The sequence below is a fragment of the Calcarisporiella thermophila genome (assembly GCF_041956535.1).
Source record: "Calcarisporiella thermophila strain CBS 279.70 unplaced genomic scaffold VTP21scaffold_10, whole genome shotgun sequence".
In the NCBI taxonomy this organism is placed as follows: domain Eukaryota; kingdom Fungi; phylum Calcarisporiellomycota; class Calcarisporiellomycetes; order Calcarisporiellales; family Calcarisporiellaceae; genus Calcarisporiella; species Calcarisporiella thermophila.
Genome location: NW_027192200.1, coordinates 414,044 through 434,221, shown reverse-complemented (window position 1 = coordinate 434,221; position 20,178 = coordinate 414,044). Strand labels below are relative to the sequence as shown.

Genomic DNA, 20,178 nt, shown 5'->3' with positions numbered 1-20,178 from the left:
GAGCAATCTGCATTGATTGAAACTCCTAAACCTTGTATAACAACCCCTTCGTTGCTCGGGATTTTCTTGGACTTCTTTCTCGTTCATTTGAATAAAGTTTATAATGGTAACATTTGGCGTTTCGTCGTCTCTACTCCTGCCGATATCGGCCCTAGAGAGTTTGAGGGTCAAGGTCAAGGCACTTGAGGGTGTTGAAGGCACGTTCCTCCTTCCACTGAATGTAGGATGTTGCAATTAACCTTGCGCTCCAGCTACAGTTGGTCGAATATCAACTTGGGTTCAAGATGCCTTGCCGTGGAACGTGCCTGGCAATCCCCTAATATTATTATCAAACACTGTTGCTGGAAGGCTTGGCTCAGATAAGCGCGCAGAACCGTTATATCAGAGCCGTAGTGCTGGCTCATATCGGCCGTCTCTAGAGACACTTGAGGTGACTGAGCTAGCTATGTGATACAGAGCCAGGTCGGTGTTCTCATCAACCTCGACTTGAACACCTGTCGTCGAGTGCACGCGATACACTTATGGGAAAATATATGGTGTCCAAATCGTGAAATTTGTTTTTTTAATACTCGCCAACTCCGCTGCAGCGCACCAATGTATGGAAAATTCCCGGCCTCAAATCTCGTTCTTTTTTTAATTTTCCCCTTCTCTCCCACACAGCTTTCTCCAGAGCCATTTCCCAATCCCAACAATGTCGCAGACCGACCAGCCTCAAAAGCGAATCGCGCTGCCCGTCCGTGTTGAGGTAGGTTGCGTGCCGATTGATTTCTAGGGCATGGCCAGCCTGTCAAATTTGCCCGATGCAACGCCATGCGGGGCTAATTCTTTGTTCCTAATCTTTAGCCCAAGGTGTTCTTCGCCAATGAGCGAACCTTTCTTTCCTGGCTCCAGTTCAGTGTCATTGTGGGCGGACTCGCTATCGGCCTTCTCAACTTCTCAGATCGAGTGGGGCGGATTTCGGCGGCGCTTTTCACTTTCGTAGCCATGCTTGTCATGGTGAGTCCATTTTTTTCCGCATTCCTGGACCTGGCTGGCGTGATTGATTCATTTTCAATTGACTAGATATATGCTCTAATCACGTTTCATTGGAGGGCTGAGAAAATAAAAACACGCCAGATTGGGCCTTACGATGATCGCCTGGGTCCTACGCTGCTGTGTGTGTTCTTGCTTGCTGCGGTTATTACGAACTTCTGGTTGCGTCTATCCAACGAGGGCTCACAGTAAATCACCCCTGCCTCTACAATCATGTTCAAGGACACTTTTTTATTACACGTGTACGTTTTTTATTAATTTTTTCTCTTTGACATATACGTTTCCCTTTTTTCCTTTTGTAATTTGTTACCTCTATCAGATAGAAAGAAATGCCCACAAAAAAACGGGTCAATGGTTGCTCTTCCTCCTGAAGTAAAAGGAATATGGTCATTCCGAGCGTATTTCAGTGGGAGACTTGCCTTGACAAAGTTTGAAGCTGAGGCTAGTCCCGAACTACTTGATATAAAAATAATTATTCAGTGATATCTTCTTTCGACCTATACCCAAGTTATTCATTCTAAACCGAACCTCCCTATTTCACCATACGCAAACACATTGTTATATATTGTATCATTTCTCAACGCTAATGAGCTATGCTATCCTGTAGATAACATAAATTGACTTCTTTACCCTATCCCTCCAATTTTTTAGCCTCAAATTAGGCCACTGAAGCGGTAGTGCCCGAAAAATTTGTTCAAAATGCAGGATCGATGCGAAAGTAGAAGGAGCAGGCAATTTGAAGAATCCATTGCAAATCAGCAATCTGCCCATCGATGCAGAGGATGATTCCTTTTTTATTGAATCAACGCTACACATTAGAGTCACATTCTAGAACGGTGATATTTAAACATACGGAAAACTATACAGCTATGATAGGATATTGAAATAATGCTGAAATAAAATAGAGAGAGAAAAAAAAAAAGGAAAATAACAAAGAGAGTCCCGGATTTATCGTTTATCGCTTATAAAATGAAATAGAGGAAGGTCATGGCGGTTCCAGTGGAGATGGCAAAGAGAGTAACGATTGGAGTCAGAAGAGATCCTCCGCCATAGATAACAGAGTTAGCTAAATGAGGAAAGATAAAGGAAGATATGTAAACATATTCTAACCATAGCAGAGGAGGAAGAAATCTAAAGGAACTTACGGTTCGATCGGTCAAAGTATTGCTCTTTGTTGTACATGCCAATTCGCAGCCGTGTCTCGGGTAACAATAATCCAGCGCCGGCTTGGAACTTTGGTCCGCCTGTCTGGTTAGGATCATACAGGTTGACAGTGTAAAAACCTTCGGCAAGCGGAGGTAATTCCTGGCCGATATTCTTGGTATCCCACACGACACTCGTCACAGCTGCACTCATGTTCCGTGAAACGGGGTAGGTAACGGAATTGGAGTTCACGATTTCGAAATTGACGGCAGTGGGTGCCACTAGAAGGTTAGTGTAGCTCCATACAAAGGTAACGTTATTTCCAATTGCATAGAGCGCGGGAAAAGAAGGATTGAGGGTGGGGGTTGCGAAGATGGCTTGGCCAGGGGGGGCATTAGGGGGTATAGCTTTGGTGGCCGGAGGATTTGCACCGCTCTGAGAGGAAGCACCACTAGCTTGGGTGGGACCAAGCTGCTGACCTTGAGGTGGTGGTTGGTTTCCTTGCTGCGGGTTAGCTTGCTGCTGACCTTGCTGTTGACCCTGCTGTTGACCTTGTTGCTGCCCTTGCTGCTGTCCTTGTTGCTGTCCTTGCTGCTGTCCTTGCTGCTGTCCTTGCTGCTGTCCTTGCTGCTGTCCTTGCTGCTGTCCTTGCTGCTGTCCTTGCTGCTGTCCTTGCTGCTGTCCTTGCTGCTGACCTGGCTGTTGCTGGTTTCCTTGCTGTTGCTGATTAGCTTGCTGCTGATCGGGCTGCTGAGCGGCAGTTATGACGACATACAGCAGCGCGACAAGGAGAATTAAGAGGAAGCGCATTGCTTGCTAAGGGAGTAAAGAGAGATTGATGGGTGATTATGCTTTGGAACGCAGTGGAAAGTATGAAAAAAGTTTAAAAGATAAAGGCTTAAAAATAGGGATGAATGGACGAAGAATGATGAATGCGCACGGAAGAAAAAAAAAGGTGAGCTAAAATTAGGATAGCATTCTTGAAGGCGCAGCGAGATTTCAGCTCTCGCATAATTTCTGAAGTTTGTTTACGCTTTTCGAAGAGGGTTTGAAAGGGGATGCACTAACATCGGTGGATGGTTCCTTCTCTCTCTTCTCTTGTTTTTTTTCCTTGGGAATAAAAAAACGTTTGAAAATGTCGGCTGATCTCGTCTGGCAAGTCATCAAGGCGAACAACTCGTTCCTTGTTAAGCGCGCGGGCGTCGAGTTCTCGAAGGAGCCCGGAAATCTCACCAACTTGAACTCCTTCAAGTACTCTGGCCTTGCCAACGAGAAGGTAAGATGAAATTCGCTTGGATAGGGGGATGGCCTTGGGTGTATATGATTGGACAATATTGGCCAAAATGGAAATCGTGTCCCTCATCGTGCCTTCGCATCATTTTGTGTGGCCCGTTCTGACTCGGTGAATTGTTCCGTTTACATAGGTCGTTGCCATTGATGCCAACCCTACCGGAAAGGGTGTCATCTTGTCCACCAAGAAGAAGGGCAAATCTGGCTTTATTGCCAATGGCATCAATAAGGCCCCCCTCACTAAAGGCGTGCGCAGGTCTGCTCGCTCGGTTGCTAACGTTGTTGGTCGGTCCGGCTATCGTCCTGATCTCCATCAGGTAGATTAAGTAATTCCACCTGTCATGGTGTCAGAATTAACTTGAACTACTTTTTCTGCACTAGGCTGCTCTTGCTCGCGTCTCTGCCATCTATGCCAGCCAGAGGCCCGTCAAGTCCCACCCTGTGAAGAAAGTCCGCGGTGCCCGTGCCGTCGCTGCTGCTAAACAGGAATAATTGTATTGTTAATAAATAAACACTTTTCTCGATATGTGTTTTGAATTCATTCGAATGGATCGAAACCGAGCATTAGGTTTCTAACCTAAATGACTACATGTATATATGTATATATGTACACATATACTCTACAAATTTCAAAGGGTTTCTATTTCTGCTCAGTTCGTACACATTTGTCCATTTTGACAATGGATGACCTAAAGCAGTTCGAGCACCTCTCGCTCGTGTCGAAGGTGATGAGCGAATTGTTTAATCATACCGGAACAAATGACAAAGTGTTAGGTATGTCTCATGATCTGTCTTGATTCTTTCATTTTTCCATGTAATTAAACAATCGTACTCATATTCTCTGTTACAATTTTCATTAGCTGAATTCATTATTCATCTCCATGGAAAATCAAAGAATCTTGCCGATTTCAAAAAGAAATTAGAAGAGATGGAGGCCGATTTCCCTGAATCTTTCATAGAGAATCTGGATCGTATTATCCACACTCTTAAGCCCCGAAAGGACAAAGGAAAGCGCAAGACAAATGGATCAGATTCAAGTTTCGATGATGTCAAGCAAAAGAGGCAAAAATTCCCTGGTTTATCGTTTCCTGATAATCCCCTTTGGGTATGCATATAGATCGCAGTCGTGAAGGTCTAGATCTGGGTTTCTAATGACTTTTTTACCACTCTAGATAACTGCCGAAGATTTGATTTCATCAAGACCACGTAATCCTGATCGCCCTGCCATCAGTCATGAGGATGCACAATCAACAAGAATGTCTAGGGACGATGATCGCCGCTCCCGCGTCAAACGTCTCTCTTCCCCTGAGCGCTGGGAGATTAAGCAACTTATTGCGGCGGGTGCCCTCGATCCGAAGGATTATCCTGGATATGATGAAGAGCAAGGCTTCGTTCTAAATGAGGAAGAAGAAGCGGAGGAAGAGCTCGATATTGAACTGAAGGAAGAGGAGCCCCCCTTCTTACGGGGTCAAACGAAACGGTCCCTCGAACTGAGTCCAGTTAAGGTAGTAAAGGCCCCAGATGGTACCATGAATCGTGCTGCGCTAGCGGGTGCAGCCTTGGCAAAAGAGAGACGCGAGCTCCGCCAGCAACAGCAACAGCAACAGGACGAATCGCAAATGCCTCGCGATATCAACCAGCCATGGCTCGACCCGATGGCGGCCAACAACGAACGCCACTTTGCCCAAGATCTGCGAGGAGCAGCAGGTGGCCTACGAGCGGGCCAGTTGCCCGAGTGGAAAAAGAAGACGTTTGGTGCTGCGACAAGTTTCGGCAAAATCACCAACATGTCCATCCAAGAGCAGCGAGAAAGCCTACCAATATTCAAGCTGCGACAGAAACTGGTTGAGGCCATCACCCGCAACCAAGCGCTGGTGGTCGTGGGGGAGACGGGGTCGGGCAAAACCACGCAAATGACACAGTACCTTGCTGAAGAGGGGTTCGCGAATCGGGGCAAGATCGGATGCACTCAGCCCCGTCGTGTTGCCGCCATGTCCGTGGCCAAACGTGTGGCGGAGGAGGTGGGATGCCGGTTAGGAGAGGAGGTGGGCTATTCAATTCGTTTCGAGGATTGCACAAGCCCTGCGACAAAGATCAAATACATGACGGATGGTATGCTGTTGCGTGAGTGTCTGGTGGACACGGAACTATCGCAATACTCGGTAATCATGCTCGATGAGGCGCACGAACGCACCGTGGACACAGATGTGCTCTTTGGGCTGCTACGAAAACTTATTGCAAGCGGGAAGCGGCCCGACCTAAAACTCATCGTAACCTCTGCAACACTGGATGCAGAGAAATTTGCGTCGTTTTTTTTCAACTGTCCCATCTTCACCATCCCTGGACGCACATTCCCGGTCGAGAAGCTGTACACGAAAGAGCCCGAGTCGGACTACCTTGATGCTGCGCTTATTACTGTGATGCAGATCCATCTCTCGGAACCGCCGGGTGACATCCTGCTGTTTCTTACGGGTCAAGAGGAGATTGACACTGCCTGTGAGATTCTGTATGAACGGATGAAAGCTCTGGGCTCGGACGTGCCCGAACTGATTATCTTGCCTGTGTATTCTGCTCTTCCAAGTGAGATGCAGTCGCGTATTTTTGAACCTGCTCCGCCTGGCACTAGGAAGGTCGTGATTGCGACCAATATTGCGGAAACATCGATCACGATCGATGGCATCTACTATGTGGTGGACCCAGGATTTGTGAAGCAAAATTCATATGACCCTAAACTGGGGATGGATTCGCTGGTCGTGGTGCCCATCTCCCAAGCCCAAGCAAACCAACGCGCAGGCCGTGCTGGGCGCACCGGTCCTGGGAAATGCTACCGACTGTACACCGAATCAGCCTTCCGCAATGAGATGCTTCCGAACCCGGTACCTGAAATTCAACGCATGAATCTAGCGAACCGCGTCTTGACCCTCAAAGCCATGGGCATCAACGACTTGATCAACTTCGATTTCATGGACCCTCCCCCGATGCAGACGATGATCACTGCCCTCGAGCAGCTATATGCTCTTGGTGCCCTCGACGACGAGGGGCTACTGACTCGCCTCGGACGCAAGATGGCCGAGTTCCCGTTGAATCCGCCCCTGTCGAAGATGTTGATTCTCTCAGTGGAGCTGGGATGTTCGGACGAAATTTTGAGCATCGTCGCGATGCTCTCTTCCGATCAAACCATCTTCTATCGCCCCAAGGAAAAGCAGTCGCAGGCTGACCAGCGCAAAGCCAAATTTCATCAGCCGGAGGGCGACCACTTGACCCTGCTTGCCGTATATAATGCATGGAAGGCGAGTAAGTTTTCGAATGCATGGTGTTACGAAAACTTTATACAGGCACGCAGCCTTAAGCGAGCGCAAGACGTGCGGAAGCAGCTGCTGGGAATCATGGACCGCTACAAGCACGACATTGTTTCCTGTGGGCGCAACTATGATCGTGTGCGAAGGGCACTAGTGGGTGGTTTCTTCCGAAATGCCGCTAAGAAGGATCCCCAAGAGGGCTATAAGACCCTCGTCGAAGGCACCCCCGTCTACATCCATCCGTCGAGCGCGCTCTACAACAAAAATCCCGAGTGGGTGATCTACCATGAATTGGTGCTCACCTCCAAAGAGTACATGCGCGAGGTGACGGCCATTGAGCCCAAGTGGTTGACGGAGTTTGCCCCTCGATTCTTCAAGGTCGCCGACGCGTACAAGATGAGCAAGCGCAAGAGACAAGAGCGGGTCGAGCCGCTCTACAACAAATACGAGAAGCCAAACGAGTGGCGACTCAGCAAGATGAAGCGGCACACCCGGGTTTCGCAGACCTTTGGTTGAGACCCGATCTTGGTTTCTATTTTATTCTTCCTTTCATCCTTTTTTTTCGATACTCAGCCACTATTACTTTTTCTTTTTCACTCTTTTTGTTCCTTATAAATTTTTAGGAACTGAGTACCCATCAATCGGTTTCTTTTATCTCCTTCAGCCTCTTTTTCTTCTTCTTCTTCTTCTTTTTCTTCTTCATTTTAGAGACTTTATTTTTCTGATGCCTTCAGTTTGTATAATAAATCAATTTAATCCTATTTTATTTTTTTCCTCACCAGCCTGAGACCGAGAACACTTGCCCATTTTTCAATATCGGTGTGTCCGATGCTAACTGAAAGCTTATTCTAATTTTATCTGGCTTTTCACTAAGGTTTGAATAAGACTCCGTGCAGCTTGATTCCGGTTCGATAACTACTTTAGGGTTCTCGAATAAGTGGTGAGGAGGAGAGTCACTCGAGCCACCTAATAAAGTCGTTGGTTCAAAAGCTCCCAAGCGGTTGGATCGATAAACGAGCCGAGTGGTTAAGTCATTAGGATTTAATATGAGCAATCGAAATAGCCGAGCGTCTCGGTCAGCTTTTCTGCTCACATCCTTGAGGGTTTCTCTGGCCCCTTTCCTCGCCATGCCCGCTCTACGGGAAGGAGTGGAAGGGATTGACAAGGCCAAATTAGCTGAGTGAGTCCAATAGGCAGTAAATCGCTCATTATGCTGATGATTGCAATTTTCTGCTGACATCATTGCCTAGAAGCTGCAATTGGTCCCTTATCTTAGAATCACACATCCATTCCGCTATAGACCTCCTCGATTGATTATTTGCCTAATTGAATCCCAATCTTCGCGGCTTCCGACCTTGAAATTTTTGCTCTATCATTTTCATGTCCCGAAAATCTCTTGTATTAGTTTTTCCTTGTCCTCGCTTGCTCCTCTTCTTGCTTAGAATTGATGGCGCCCGACTGCCTCCGGGCGTGACATATGAAAGATCTGAAAGTTCTGAAATGTATATATTGTTTTTATTTCAGTCCGTTGTCCCTTAAACTCATTTGAAACAGCTCTTGCATATTTTTTCCTTTTTCCTTTCTTTTTGCGCATTCCCTCTTCACATAGTTTGCAGCTCCTTGTTCACTTCACACGCCATTCCATCGGGGACGAAGACCACTACCATGAAGTACTTACATAAAGTCGCCCTTATTGGCTCCGGAAATTGGTGAGGGCTTGTTTTTCATGTTAACTCTTAATGTCAATTCATGGCCATTAATTCAATGTAATTATAATGTCCTACAGGGGCTCTGCCATTGCCAAAATCATTGGTAACAATACCGTGCGCCATGCGCCATTGTTCGACCCTGAGGTCCGTATGTGGACCTTTGAGGAAATGGTGGAGGGCGAGAAATTGACGCGCATTATCAACACGAAACATGAGAATGTCAAATATCTACCGGGAGTGAAGCTTCCAGAGAATGTTGTTGCTGTTCCCGATTTGAAAGAGGCATGTCTTGGTGCCAATGTGCTGGTGTTTGTCGTTCCCCACCAGGTAAAAGAAAAATTAAATTGAGAAATATGCACTTGGATTGTGGTGATGACCTATAGTTTGTCTGGTGCAGTTTGTGAAGAAGGTGTGCAGCGATATTAGAGGACACATTGCCCCCGGCTGCAGAGGGATTTCTCTCATTAAGGTACGAGTTCATCGATACATAAGAATACATATATAGAGTGAGGCTATAAGCATCTATTTTTCACCTTTAGGGTGTTGACACCTCTGAAGGAGGTCTTCAATTGATTAGTGATATCATCCACCGCGAACTTGGAATTGAAATGGCGGTGCTTTCCGGAGCTAATATTGCCTCTGAGGTCGCCATGGAACGATTCTGCGAGACCACCATTGGTTGTCGCACCCGTGAAAGCGGGGATCTCTACCAGATGCTGTTCCACACTCCATCATTCCGCGTCTCGATTGTCGAGGACAGTAATGGTGTTGAGCTATGTGGTGCCCTTAAAAATATTGTCGCAGTGGCGGCAGGCATTGTGGACGGACTGCGACTAGGTGATAATACAAAGGCCGCTATCATTCGAATAGGGTTGATGGAGATCAAGCGGTTTTCGCAGAGTTTCTATCCTGGAGTCAAGAGTGAAACGTTCTTTGAAAGCTGTGGGGTAGCGGATTTGATCACGACGTGCTACGGAGGACGGAATCGCAAGGTGGCCGAGGCGCACGTTTTGACCGGCAAGGTATGTTCTTTTTTTTTTCTATTGACGTGCTCAGTTTCGGGTCGGTAAGCTTACTTTCTGTTCAAACGGGATAGTCCTTTGAGCAGCTAGAGCAGGAAATGCTGAACGGACAGAAGCTCCAGGGAACATTAACGGCAAAGGAGGTGTACAGCATCTTGGAGGACAAGCAGATGGTCAAAGAGTACGTGGCATATTTGATGGAGATTTCCAAAGAGGATTTCTAATTTTTATCTGATTTCACCTCTTCTAGCTATCCACTGTTTGTAAGTGTATATCGCGTGTGTTATGAGGGTCTGGCTCCTGCTGGGCTCATTGAGTACTTGGAGAAGAATTAATCAATTTAGAGACTATGCTTATTGATAATGTTATGAACAATAGTGTCTTTTTTTCTGGGTAACCTTATTTTCCTCCTCTCTCCTATCTATTTACAATGGTTTTTGTTTTTCCTTCTTTTTTCTCTTCTATTTACAAGGGTTATTATTTTTTTTCGTTTTTCTCTATTTTGTCAATAACATTACACTAATAGAAATATTCATAAGTTATGAAAACCGGTATGGTTCTGGCTCTTTCCTGTCATAACATAGAAGAAATACGTAAATACAAAGGGTCATAAGATGGAGCAAAGTTCGAGACGCATCCGTCCAACAGTTATATTTACCCAGGTTCCGATCTCAGGCATTGCCAAAATATTTTGAAGGGCTCCTTGATTTCCATAGGATGTCTTGTGAATCCAGTAATGAATGCCTCGAGATGCTCATTACAACGATGGGGTTTGGCACCTAGCTCCTTGTTAGATTTGTGGGCTGAGGGGGTGGATTGGGTTGAGGAGGATATATCGGATGGTTTTGTCATAATGATAAGGCTGATATATCTACTGATATGATCTGTTGACGTTGACGAGGTGATCAAGCCAAACAAATATTGCTTAGAGAATGTAGGCGATTTTGTTTATGGGAGGCTTGAGGGAGGAATACGGAGAAAAATTCGAATTCCCGATATGATTTGCCACCGTTTTTTTTAATAATACCGAGCGCGTTATATATATAGAATTGTCAACAGTAAGTTTTTTTTTTTAATTAACGCTTGAATCCCATTTAACACGTATATTTACTTTTATTCTGGCTATTTCAGCGTCAAATGGATGATCAAGAATACGCGCAGTGGGAAGCTTCTTTACCCACCAAGCTCAACATCATCATTCCACCCAACGTTTACTGTTGTACGTGTCTACGCCGCCCAGAGGAGCGCACAGTTCGATGTTGGATTTCAAGCGAATTAGCTCGACATCCCCGAATGTTACAGGTGCAGTGCCAAGACAGACAATGCCATCGGATCCCGATTCGAGTGCAGGCAAGCATCAGCGATGTTGGGGGATAATTTTGTTTCCTATTGATATATGGAGTTTTATTTTTTTTTTCAGGTCTTACGACCAAAAACACGATGGAAAATCGCTAGCCACATAAACTCGATTCTGGGGAGATCGGCCATTCCTTGTCATAATCACGTGGATCAACCCCAGGCCTCCACTTCTTCCTCCAATCACGCCACCTCTACATCGCCGCTTCTTGGCACTTCACCCACATCACCCCAAGATTTACCGCAGATCGAGTCCTCTTCGAAATTACATGCTACCCATCTAGATGCCCCACAGGAGACTACTGCACTAACACCAGTCGTGGGGCCCTCGAACTCGGCAGCACGACAAACGGCGCAGTTACAAACGCCTCCTCCTTCCTCTCCAGTCTTGGTGTCGATTGTATTAACCAATACCTCGTCTGAAAGTGGCCCGTCGGAAAATTCTCCCCAGAACTCGCAGCGCTACCATACGCCACCTCCCCCTCCGACCCCGACTAAATCTCCTAGAATCAAGGCGGATTTGAGCCCAACTAGACGACGGTTGGAGACAGGGCTGCGTGCGTTGTCGATGGGAGAGGGTTTTGAAACCCTGGAGGGTGAGCGGAGAGAGGGAATGGGAGACTTGAGCCTGAAAAGGAAAAGAAAGAGGACTCCAGAAGGAGGCCTCCTGGGTGAAGCTTGCCCGGAGGACTTGTTCGAAATTAACTTTGAAGTGGCTAGGGGCGAAGGGAGTCGATCTCAAGTGGGAGAGAGTAAGCGGCTAGGAGAGCAGGAAGAAAAGAGCTCCATTTCTGCTGGTAAGCGGCCCAGACAGTCAACGGAGGTCGATGAACCCCCCACGTCGTCACCCTTCTCGTCACCTCTGTCGTCACCGCCGCGACCCATGTCCTTTTGGGTGGACAAGTTTCGCATTTCGCAATAATTAAACGCACCTAGATAGAAAGAGAACTTGCATATGCTGTTGAAGTATTTTTTCAATTAATTAGTATCATGGCTACCATTATCTATATCTTTATTTTATCCTTATATTCTATTCCACCGGATCCGATATGTCTTATCCTTGTTGCTCCAAGCACTGTATATCTGCGTGTTGTACTCTCCTCTGTTGTTAAAGCAAAAATAGGAATGCTAACCCATTATCTCCAACACCTCCCTCTGCTGCTGTGATACTGTCCCATAGTGCTCATAATGCTAGGACTTTACTCGACCGAATTTTGACAGGTTTACAAATTAGATGAGAAGCGGGCTCTGAGCTAATTCACACAGATGCAGGAAAAAAGGGAGAGAGTTGGAATAGCACGTGCAGGCATTTGCCACAAAAGCATAGTAATGCCGTCAAACTAAAGATGGAATCTTCTAGAGGGAAACTAGGAGAGGTTTAAGTTAGCCTCCACGGATGAAGATAATCCCCCGGGGTCAGAACCCCAAGCTAGAAATTTCGGCAAGCTCTTGTTGGTCGGTTTCTGATTTGTAACTTGGACCTTGAGCAGAAAAATGCCTGGGGGGTAGCATTTAATCTAGGCTGGAACCATTTTAGAGGAAAAAGGATAGGGGAGTGTCAGTTGGCGAGAGTGGGCTGTTACCTCCTACATAAGTAAATATAAGCCCGATATGTGCCTGAACTATTGGCTAAGTTGAGTCTAAAGCTATTCGAGATAGCTCTTCTTGGAGCCTATCCATCTCGGGATAACGAAGATCTTGGTTTGGAATCTGGAATCATCAACCAAAGTATATTCCGTGATTATGCATGGGCGTTGCATTGACACATTCGGCAAGCGGACTTTTCTAAGGGTCTTGAAAGGAGTTTCCTTTTTTGACGACTATGGAGGAATGATGGGCTCATATTTCGCATACTGTTAACAAAGTGAGCAAAGAGAGAGCGAGCGGGTCGGGTGGGCATCGGCTAGGGGATTTGGCAGGAGAAATGGCCAATCCTTCAGCGGCTCATAGAGTGCAAAGGATCTTGGTGAAATGCCGCCATGAAGCCCGCGTTGGGGGGGGGAAATCATTTGCTGCGGAGCTCAAGTTTCTGCCAACCGATCGAATCGATGCAGATAGCTTAATAATTTGTCTTGTATTTGAAAATTTTTCGTCATTATTGACTCATTGAGGGCGGGCCAATCGCGGCCGATTTTCATCACATTATTCATATTTTATTCGGTGCATTTTTTGAAATTATTTTGGCAGTGGCCCTAATATATAATGCCCTAACAGACTCGCAAATTTTTTCCTATTTGTATACAACTTAACACCCGAGTTAATATATATATACTCACGTATATTGCTTGCCGTCTTTCACAAGAGCAACCGGCCCTAGACTCTATTACTTTGCCAACTACTTCTGCACCTTTCGACTTTTTCTGTGAGCCAATAACGCGTAGCTCCTTTTTTCTTGCGCTCTTTGCTTCTCTCCATTCCATAAACCTTTGAACAACCAACCGATCATGGATGACTCCTGGTGCACATTTTGCAATCAGCGTACAAACGGCTCTGATCTCTACTGCAGCGCAACCTGCCGCAAAATGGACGGGGCACACACAACGCCAAGTCCACAGACGCTAGCTGCCGTCAAGACCCTCTTCTCTCGGAATAATGCTCGTAAGTTTGCATATTGCCGTGAGGCACCTATTTCCACACAAGCAACAATACGAGGCTATACGCATGGATACAACCCTATTTCCCCGGCATATTAAGAGTGGCTCGATTTTTTGGTTTATCATTTTCTCTATTGCTTGCGTATTGCTTCGTTTTTATTGTACAGCTATTTGTTTCCTCTATTCCCTCTCCTCCCCTATTGCTATTATTCACTCCAATCGCCCTCATCTTATTTAGTCTGTAGTTATTTAGATATTTTCATTGACTTTTGTTGTGTACAGAGGAATGGAGGTTGTACGATGTTGCGACATTTCTTGTTATGAGTGGATTGTAAATATATTTATTGGATAGTATTTCTAAATACATATTCCTTTTGACACTACAATAGTAAATTCTCGATCCCCCTCTATTTTCTAAACATAACCTTCGCATCTCGGGGTATGTGAGAAAAGTGGGGAGTGTCACGGTAGAACACAGGTTAATTACACGAAAATCTCCTATTCGACTTGCACTACCTAGCATCTCGAACTTTCTTAAAAAATTTTTGTCAGAGGCAAAGGAGAATCCTTTTCCCATGCTACCTTGGACTTTTGGTACACAGTATGTGCGTGGCGTGATCATGGTACGTATCAGTGCTGTGAAATTACCAGCCGAATTCGCTTAACCAGAGGTTGGAGCTGTGCCAGTGAACTACAAGGTAAAGTAAAGTGAGGGTATTGGGTATGTTCAAAAGTGACCTTAGTGACAGAGAATATCTGAATTTAAGTCAAGCAAAGAGCAGCAAAGAGTTGAGTTGATAGAGCCAGAACTATAACCAAGTGGGTTTTCAGCAATGGCCGGCCCAGAAAGCATACATTCACTCGTAGCTGGGAAATAGGATTGTGATGAACGGCCCCCCCTCCTTAACAGCTCTGCAAGTATACTTGATAAACTTTGTGAGCATTTAACTTAAGACCACCCTTACTCTTGCACAATGAGGCCTCATGTTGTAACTCCGAATCGCAGTAGACTTCGCGTTTGGACCAAATTCGAGGAAAGCACCGACCTCAGGATCCTTTTTGTGGGGAGATGTGGCTGTGTAATTTTGTATTCAATGGCGGTGAAATCAATGTGTTTTGCAGAGACTTAATCTGACTCACGCTAAGCTCTCGTTCCACTACGAGTGGAACGAGAACTCTTTTTTCCTCCCTACTTCCTCATTGTACTTGCACCAGTTCTGTTTTAACATCTCCTTAGATTTCATCACTTCTCAGCATGACCCACGAGACCGAAGTAACTGTACAAGGCAACCGAGAGTTTGCCAAGGTAAAGGGATCAGCTTATATTCTACCATGCGACAAGAGAGAAATCGAGAGATTGATTGCCCAACATCGTATTATAAAAATGGCGAGTGATAGGTGAGAAAGAAGAAAACGAAATTGATTGGATGCAAAGAACATCTTCAATTCACTTTTCTTACTGAAAATGACTAAATCACTTCTCCATACTTTTTCTCATGTTTGATCTATACCTCGGCAATAAATAGTAAGAACATCCACGTCCCCAAATCCATTGAGAGTCTAAATACCTCTGAAGGTAAGATACTCGATATGGCGACGGGGTCTGGTACTTGGGCGATAGAAGTCGCCCGCGAATATCCAAACGCGCAGGTGATTGGAGTCGATATTAGCGACCACGGCTTTCCAACACACTCTCCGCCGAACACTCGCTTTTTGCGCGCCAATGTTTTAGATGGATTACCATTTGAAGATGGAGCATTTGACCTGGTGCATCAGCGCCTTCTTATTGGAGCATTATCGCAGCAGCAATGGGGACCAGCACTTACAGAGCTGGTACGCGTAACGCGCCCTGGAGGCTGGGTGCAATTGGCAGAGTGGAACTTCCAAGAGAAATATCCCGAATCTTTGCCAAATCTCTTATGGTACAGGAGAGCCTGTGAGTATTTTGCCCGTGTTTGGACAACGCCATCTCTAGAATATGGAGGGAGGCGTTGCCCATGAATGGGGATGTGTACGCTTTAACGTGTAGCCTTCAGAATTCAATGCAACTTCTATGGGTTCTCATCACTCTCTTGTATTTCCATCGCAATAGTATCACAGATGTTCCAGGAACGCGGATTCGATTTACAAGCCGGTGATCATCTTGAAGACCGTGCTCGTGCCGCTGGCCTCACAAACTTGCATATTGCTCGTTATCCGCTCCCAATTGGACAAAGCACCGAGCTGGGCCGCTTGAATAAGGTAAAAGCGTTCGAGAGTATATCAGGGATGGCGTCACAGCTAAAAAAGCACATGGCTCCCATTGGGCCTCCCCAAGGTTGGGAAGGGGAAATTCTCGACGCTTCACATGTGCAGCAGATTGTCGACGAAATCGAGATCGCCGAGCTTGAGGGGTCATTCCTGATGTACACCATTGTGATTGTGTGCGGACAGCGGCCTCTCTAGTTGGTCGGGTGCTTTCTAGAGCCTAAACCTCTCCCTCCATTTCGACTCTTCGAACTTGGCTATTTATTTCGCGCGTATATATCCCATGTACGCATATATGTGCCGTAGTCGATATAAAATGTCCTCTCTAGAGAGGATATATTTTATTATTTGGATCAAAATAATAATAGCAAACCAATATTTTATTGTGTCAGGTTTTCATTTTTCAACTCAAAAATAAAGAAAAATGTCCCTCTCCTCTCCCTAATAAGAATTCAGCATATATTACAGTGTAATGTGGTTTTGGTCAAATACTCAGTAGTTGTCCTTATATCATTTAATCTTCTTTATTATAGAAATTTATACTGGGATCGACTTGTTTAACTGATTTTCACAGCTCATAATGAATAGCCAGTTATAAGTTTGGAAATATATCCTATAATTTTCATAGAATTGTAGCAATTGAATGTACAAGAATGAAACGCTTGCTTAATGGTATTATGCTCGTGTATATCGCAGTATGGTCGTCCACGCTTATTATGTGCTGTGGTTATCCAATGTTTTGCTGGGCACCTATATTTATCTAGTTGCCTATAAAGTATTAATCATGTATATTGTTCTCTTATCCAATTTATATATTTTAACTCTGCTAATTATTTTGTTCCATATATATAAAAGGAAGCCAAGATATAGTATAGAAATTAAGTCGGAGCCGCCTCCTGTTTATTATTGTTATTTAGTCAACATGCTTAAGCTTCCACAAAACCTGATAAACCAAATAACATATGGAGAATAATATGTGATTTCGAAATATAAGTGCATCAAAACTATTTCAATAATCCCCCCCAACGCAAAGAAGATGATAATTTGGTGGATAGCCTTCATCTCGACAAATCAGTGGTTCATTTTCACAATGGGTTCCTCGAGGGCATTCATCGCAACGTCTCACACAGATCCCGTTGACTACGGCGAAAACTGCAACAGACGCGAACAAGAATTGCTTAATAAGATTCATATTGAAATTGGTTCTGGTTTTTGGTTGATTTTGCGAAAAACGCGCGGTATTTATAAAGATTTGGGAAAAAGTCGCAGGGCTTAAATCAAGGGTGACGAGAACTTTTCATTGAAAGCTTTGCTCTGACATATGGAAAAGACTCCGTGCTTGCAGAATTTTCATATTGTATGATTCGAAAGCAATAGAAGGTTTGCAATTTAATAGAGTTCATATAAAATAGCATTTATTCAAGAGAAGCAAGGGTCTGTGTATGGATTAGACGCCATATTAAGAAATGGTTACCACCTCTCATGAACACAATAACGAAGAACTCTAGCGAGTGTGGAAAAGTCCAGATATACCTGCTTTGTTTTTCCATGCTGGATTCCCCATTTTTAGAAATAGTATGATAGAGTTTGCAAACAAAATATGCGGAGCATGCAGCTGCTCCGAAGGTCCGGTAAAGACGCCAAAGAGGAGCTCGACTCATTCAAGTTCTTGGGCGGAGTTGAGGGCGTTAGAACACTCTCACAATCTCCATACGTGCTTAGTAGTGGAAAGAGAATGTTAATTTGGCAGGGTTAATTATTCTAAATTTGTATTGGTTTGAAATTTATTCTTCGGTCGGCAATTTGCAATCAGATATAATACATCAGATATTCTGTTTGTGTCAGTGAGAGCCTCCTTCTATGTAGCCTTAGAGTAGACGTAACTGTGGATCAACATTCGTGAGATGCATCCACGAAGGTCTGAGTCTTTACCAAGCTATTCCATGTACCCTGGACAATTCCTCCAGGTATAGAGATGTCGGATGCAACTTTATTAAATTGCAAGCCTACTTCCTCCTCGACGGAAGGATGTTTATGGGTGAGATTCGCTTTCTCTTTCAATGCAGCCAAAACGAAGATTGAAGTCATATCGGGTAAAACAATAGTTAAACTTTCCCACAACTCAAATCAATTGATAACTGTAAAGAGTACTCAAGGTCATCCCATCCAAACAGAATCGGGAGTGGGAACAAATGCAGTCGTTCGAGTCATATGTTGAGTCCAATGAGACTTCGCGTTCTCTAATAATATAATATTTAGATGTTATATGACAAGGTTTTCTTACCAGTAGATAGCAATAATTGGTCTAGATGCGACTGGTTCGGATAATAATTGTTCAGAGTCATATTATCAATAATCCCCCCCAACGCAACGAATACGATATTATGGTGGATAGCCTCCTTGCCCACAATAGAGTGGTTGATTTTCACAACGTGTTCCTGGAGGGCATTCAATGCAATATCTCACACAGACCCCGTTGACTACGGCGAATACCGCAACAGACGCGAACAAGAATTGCTTTATAATATTCATATTGAATTTGGTTCTAGTTTTTGGTTGATCTTGCAAAAAACGCAAGGAATAAAAAAAAATTGGGGAAATGTCGCATGGCATAAATCAGGGGTTACGAGAATATTTTCCCCAAGATTTTTCTCCGAACTAGAAAGGTTGAGTATGAGGAAGGTTAGTGTCCTGGGTCATCCTGTTCAAACAGTATCGCAGCATGAAACAAGTGCAGGAGCAAATGAATACTTATATAGTGAATTCGATGAAACTAAAATATTCTCTGAAAAATAGGGATTTCTGGAGTTATCTGGAAAGTTTTCTTACGCGTAGATGGCAAATAGTCAAGACGCTATTGGTCCTGCTATTTTTTGTTCAAAGTCATCCAAAAGCATTCATTTATTTTTAATGGAATTTTTGTGAATTGAAAGCAAGAAACTAGTGGCTTTCATAAGTTTTGGTGATTTTTGTCAATTAGAGCGACCCAAAAGTGAGTTCTCCCTTTCGTATTAGATTATATACAAATAATAATAGAATCAACCAGTATTGGGTTAGAACATATATCCCGTGGCACCATGCAATATCTAATTATGTTAAAAGATTTGACTTTAAAAGTTAAATGGCGTAATGTATTTTCACCACTTTGGTCACTTCTTAATCGATCATATTTCGATTCCCGATATATCTTCTCATTGAGTTTCCACAAAGGATATAGGAGCGAGTCTTTTTATTTGTAGTAAGAAAAGTAAACAATAGTGGCAAAAAAATCAATAAAAGGATTTGAAATATATCCTAAAAGATTTAAAGACACTATTGTAAACAACGACGCATTCGAATAGCCTAGGGCTCGGGTTCTTGATGATAGCGTTGCTTTCCCACAATGGGCATCTGCCGACCGCCAACATCGTCCAACAATGTCCAGAAACACCTGTCTTGAAACTGACTCATCTCTTGTCGCTGCACGTCGTCAATAAATTGTCGTACATCTTCCGGCTCAGGCAAGGTATACCACTCGGGAGATACCCTCTCAATGAGGTATTTGCCTTTATTCGTGTTCTGCTCCCGCACACGCTTGGCCGTCTCATACCATTCATCTAGGATCTTTTCGTTCGGGAACACCCCCAAGTATCTGCGCTCGCGGCTGTTATGGCGAGGAATAATGTGTACATAAAACGGCATTTTCAGCTCAGTTGAGATTTTCCAAGTTGCGAAAGTGTGAAGTAGTGAATTGTGGTTTTTTTGGCCTGGTTTCGCGAAGGAGCCTCGATATTTATAAGAAATGAAAAATTTGCAAGAATTAAATCAGAATCTATGAGAATATTTTGTTGCTTTACTCCGAACTCGAATGCTAATGCATGAAGAAGAAACTCCGTGCCTGCAGGATTCTCATGGCGTTTGATTTGGACAGCGATAGGGGCTTTCAATATAACAAAGTTTATACAAAATGATACTTCTCCAGAGAGGAAGAGGAAAGCCTGTGTATGACTTATATGGCATGTCGATTATTTGCTTTCTCATGAATGCATAAGCGAAACGCATGATCTCAATCCCGTGAATGAAGAGAAAACCAGATTTTCTTGCTCTTTTTATCATTTAGGATTCTCCAATTTTAAAGGAGTACGATTAAATTTGAAAACGAATGCTGCAGTGCATACAGCTGCTCCAAAAACCTCGTCAAAGTGGATACCTCATCCTTGACCCAAAGGGCACTCGTCTCTCCCAACTTCTTAGGCGGAGTAGGGGATAGCCGGACTCACACGATCTCCGTGCATGCTTCGTAGAATGTTAATATGACAGAGTTTAATTATTCTATATTAGCTTGGATTTAACATTTTATCTTCGATCGGTGACGAATATTCTGATCCAACATAAGAGATATCTTAGATGAGAACCTTCTACATACCGCTTTATGGGATTATCTCCGAAAAATTTTACTAGTATTTTGCGCATAAGAATATGGGACCGTGATCTCTTCTTAATATTT

At 44.3% G+C, this 20,178-nt stretch overlaps 11 protein-coding genes across 11 annotated transcripts; 8 read left to right on the top strand and 3 right to left on the bottom strand.

Moving 5' to 3' along the window:
• Positions 1 to 103: 103 nt before the first annotated feature.
• VTP21DRAFT_902 (uncharacterized protein) lies at positions 104 to 451 on the top strand (the record flags this gene model as incomplete). The annotated part of the gene is made up of 2 exons (XM_069399933.1): positions 104 to 197; positions 258 to 451. 2 exons carry the CDS (start codon positions 104 to 106, stop codon positions 449 to 451), a joined length of 288 nt encoding a protein of 95 aa, XP_069251791.1.
• A 240-nt stretch (positions 452 to 691) lies between these two features.
• Positions 692 to 1,224, top strand: VTP21DRAFT_901 (uncharacterized protein; the record flags this gene model as incomplete). The annotated part of the gene is made up of 3 exons (XM_069399922.1): positions 692 to 745; positions 844 to 996; positions 1,063 to 1,224. 3 exons carry the CDS (start codon positions 692 to 694, stop codon positions 1,222 to 1,224), a joined length of 369 nt encoding a protein of 122 aa, XP_069251790.1.
• A 770-nt stretch (positions 1,225 to 1,994) lies between these two features.
• VTP21DRAFT_900 (uncharacterized protein) lies at positions 1,995 to 2,985 on the bottom strand (the record flags this gene model as incomplete). Its single annotated transcript, XM_069399911.1, has 2 exons — positions 1,995 to 2,098; positions 2,178 to 2,985. 2 exons carry the CDS (start codon positions 2,983 to 2,985, stop codon positions 1,995 to 1,997), a joined length of 912 nt encoding a protein of 303 aa, XP_069251789.1.
• A 325-nt stretch (positions 2,986 to 3,310) lies between these two features.
• VTP21DRAFT_899 (uncharacterized protein) lies at positions 3,311 to 3,957 on the top strand (the record flags this gene model as incomplete). The annotated part of the gene is made up of 3 exons (XM_069399898.1): positions 3,311 to 3,451; positions 3,600 to 3,782; positions 3,847 to 3,957. The coding sequence occupies 3 exons, from the start codon at positions 3,311 to 3,313 to the stop codon at positions 3,955 to 3,957; spliced, it is 435 nt and encodes a 144-aa protein (XP_069251788.1).
• A 188-nt stretch (positions 3,958 to 4,145) lies between these two features.
• On the top strand, positions 4,146 to 7,280 carry VTP21DRAFT_898 (uncharacterized protein; the record flags this gene model as incomplete). Its single annotated transcript, XM_069399887.1, has 3 exons — positions 4,146 to 4,239; positions 4,326 to 4,570; positions 4,638 to 7,280. 3 exons carry the CDS (start codon positions 4,146 to 4,148, stop codon positions 7,278 to 7,280), a joined length of 2,982 nt encoding a protein of 993 aa, XP_069251787.1.
• A 1,149-nt stretch (positions 7,281 to 8,429) lies between these two features.
• VTP21DRAFT_897 (uncharacterized protein) lies at positions 8,430 to 9,830 on the top strand (the record flags this gene model as incomplete). The annotated part of the gene is made up of 6 exons (XM_069399876.1): positions 8,430 to 8,473; positions 8,551 to 8,800; positions 8,871 to 8,942; positions 9,013 to 9,495; positions 9,570 to 9,676; positions 9,746 to 9,830. 6 exons carry the CDS (start codon positions 8,430 to 8,432, stop codon positions 9,828 to 9,830), a joined length of 1,041 nt encoding a protein of 346 aa, XP_069251786.1.
• Positions 9,831 to 10,034: 204 nt separating this feature from the next.
• On the bottom strand, positions 10,035 to 10,347 carry VTP21DRAFT_896 (uncharacterized protein; the record flags this gene model as incomplete). Its single annotated transcript, XM_069399865.1, has 2 exons — positions 10,035 to 10,065; positions 10,154 to 10,347. The coding sequence occupies 2 exons, from the start codon at positions 10,345 to 10,347 to the stop codon at positions 10,035 to 10,037; spliced, it is 225 nt and encodes a 74-aa protein (XP_069251785.1).
• Positions 10,348 to 10,632: 285 nt separating this feature from the next.
• Positions 10,633 to 11,773, top strand: VTP21DRAFT_895 (uncharacterized protein; the record flags this gene model as incomplete). Its single annotated transcript, XM_069399854.1, has 2 exons — positions 10,633 to 10,860; positions 10,916 to 11,773. 2 exons carry the CDS (start codon positions 10,633 to 10,635, stop codon positions 11,771 to 11,773), a joined length of 1,086 nt encoding a protein of 361 aa, XP_069251784.1.
• A 1,522-nt stretch (positions 11,774 to 13,295) lies between these two features.
• Positions 13,296 to 13,544, top strand: VTP21DRAFT_894 (uncharacterized protein; the record flags this gene model as incomplete). Its single annotated transcript, XM_069399843.1, has 1 exon — positions 13,296 to 13,544. One exon carries the CDS (start codon positions 13,296 to 13,298, stop codon positions 13,542 to 13,544), a length of 249 nt encoding a protein of 82 aa, XP_069251783.1.
• Positions 13,545 to 14,700: 1,156 nt separating this feature from the next.
• VTP21DRAFT_893 (uncharacterized protein) lies at positions 14,701 to 15,890 on the top strand (the record flags this gene model as incomplete). The annotated part of the gene is made up of 3 exons (XM_069399832.1): positions 14,701 to 14,843; positions 14,972 to 15,381; positions 15,538 to 15,890. The coding sequence occupies 3 exons, from the start codon at positions 14,701 to 14,703 to the stop codon at positions 15,888 to 15,890; spliced, it is 906 nt and encodes a 301-aa protein (XP_069251782.1).
• Positions 15,891 to 19,034: 3,144 nt separating this feature from the next.
• On the bottom strand, positions 19,035 to 19,373 carry VTP21DRAFT_892 (uncharacterized protein; the record flags this gene model as incomplete). The annotated part of the gene is made up of 1 exon (XM_069399821.1): positions 19,035 to 19,373. The coding sequence occupies one exon, from the start codon at positions 19,371 to 19,373 to the stop codon at positions 19,035 to 19,037; it is 339 nt and encodes a 112-aa protein (XP_069251781.1).
• Between the last annotated feature and the right edge of the window lie 805 nt (positions 19,374 to 20,178).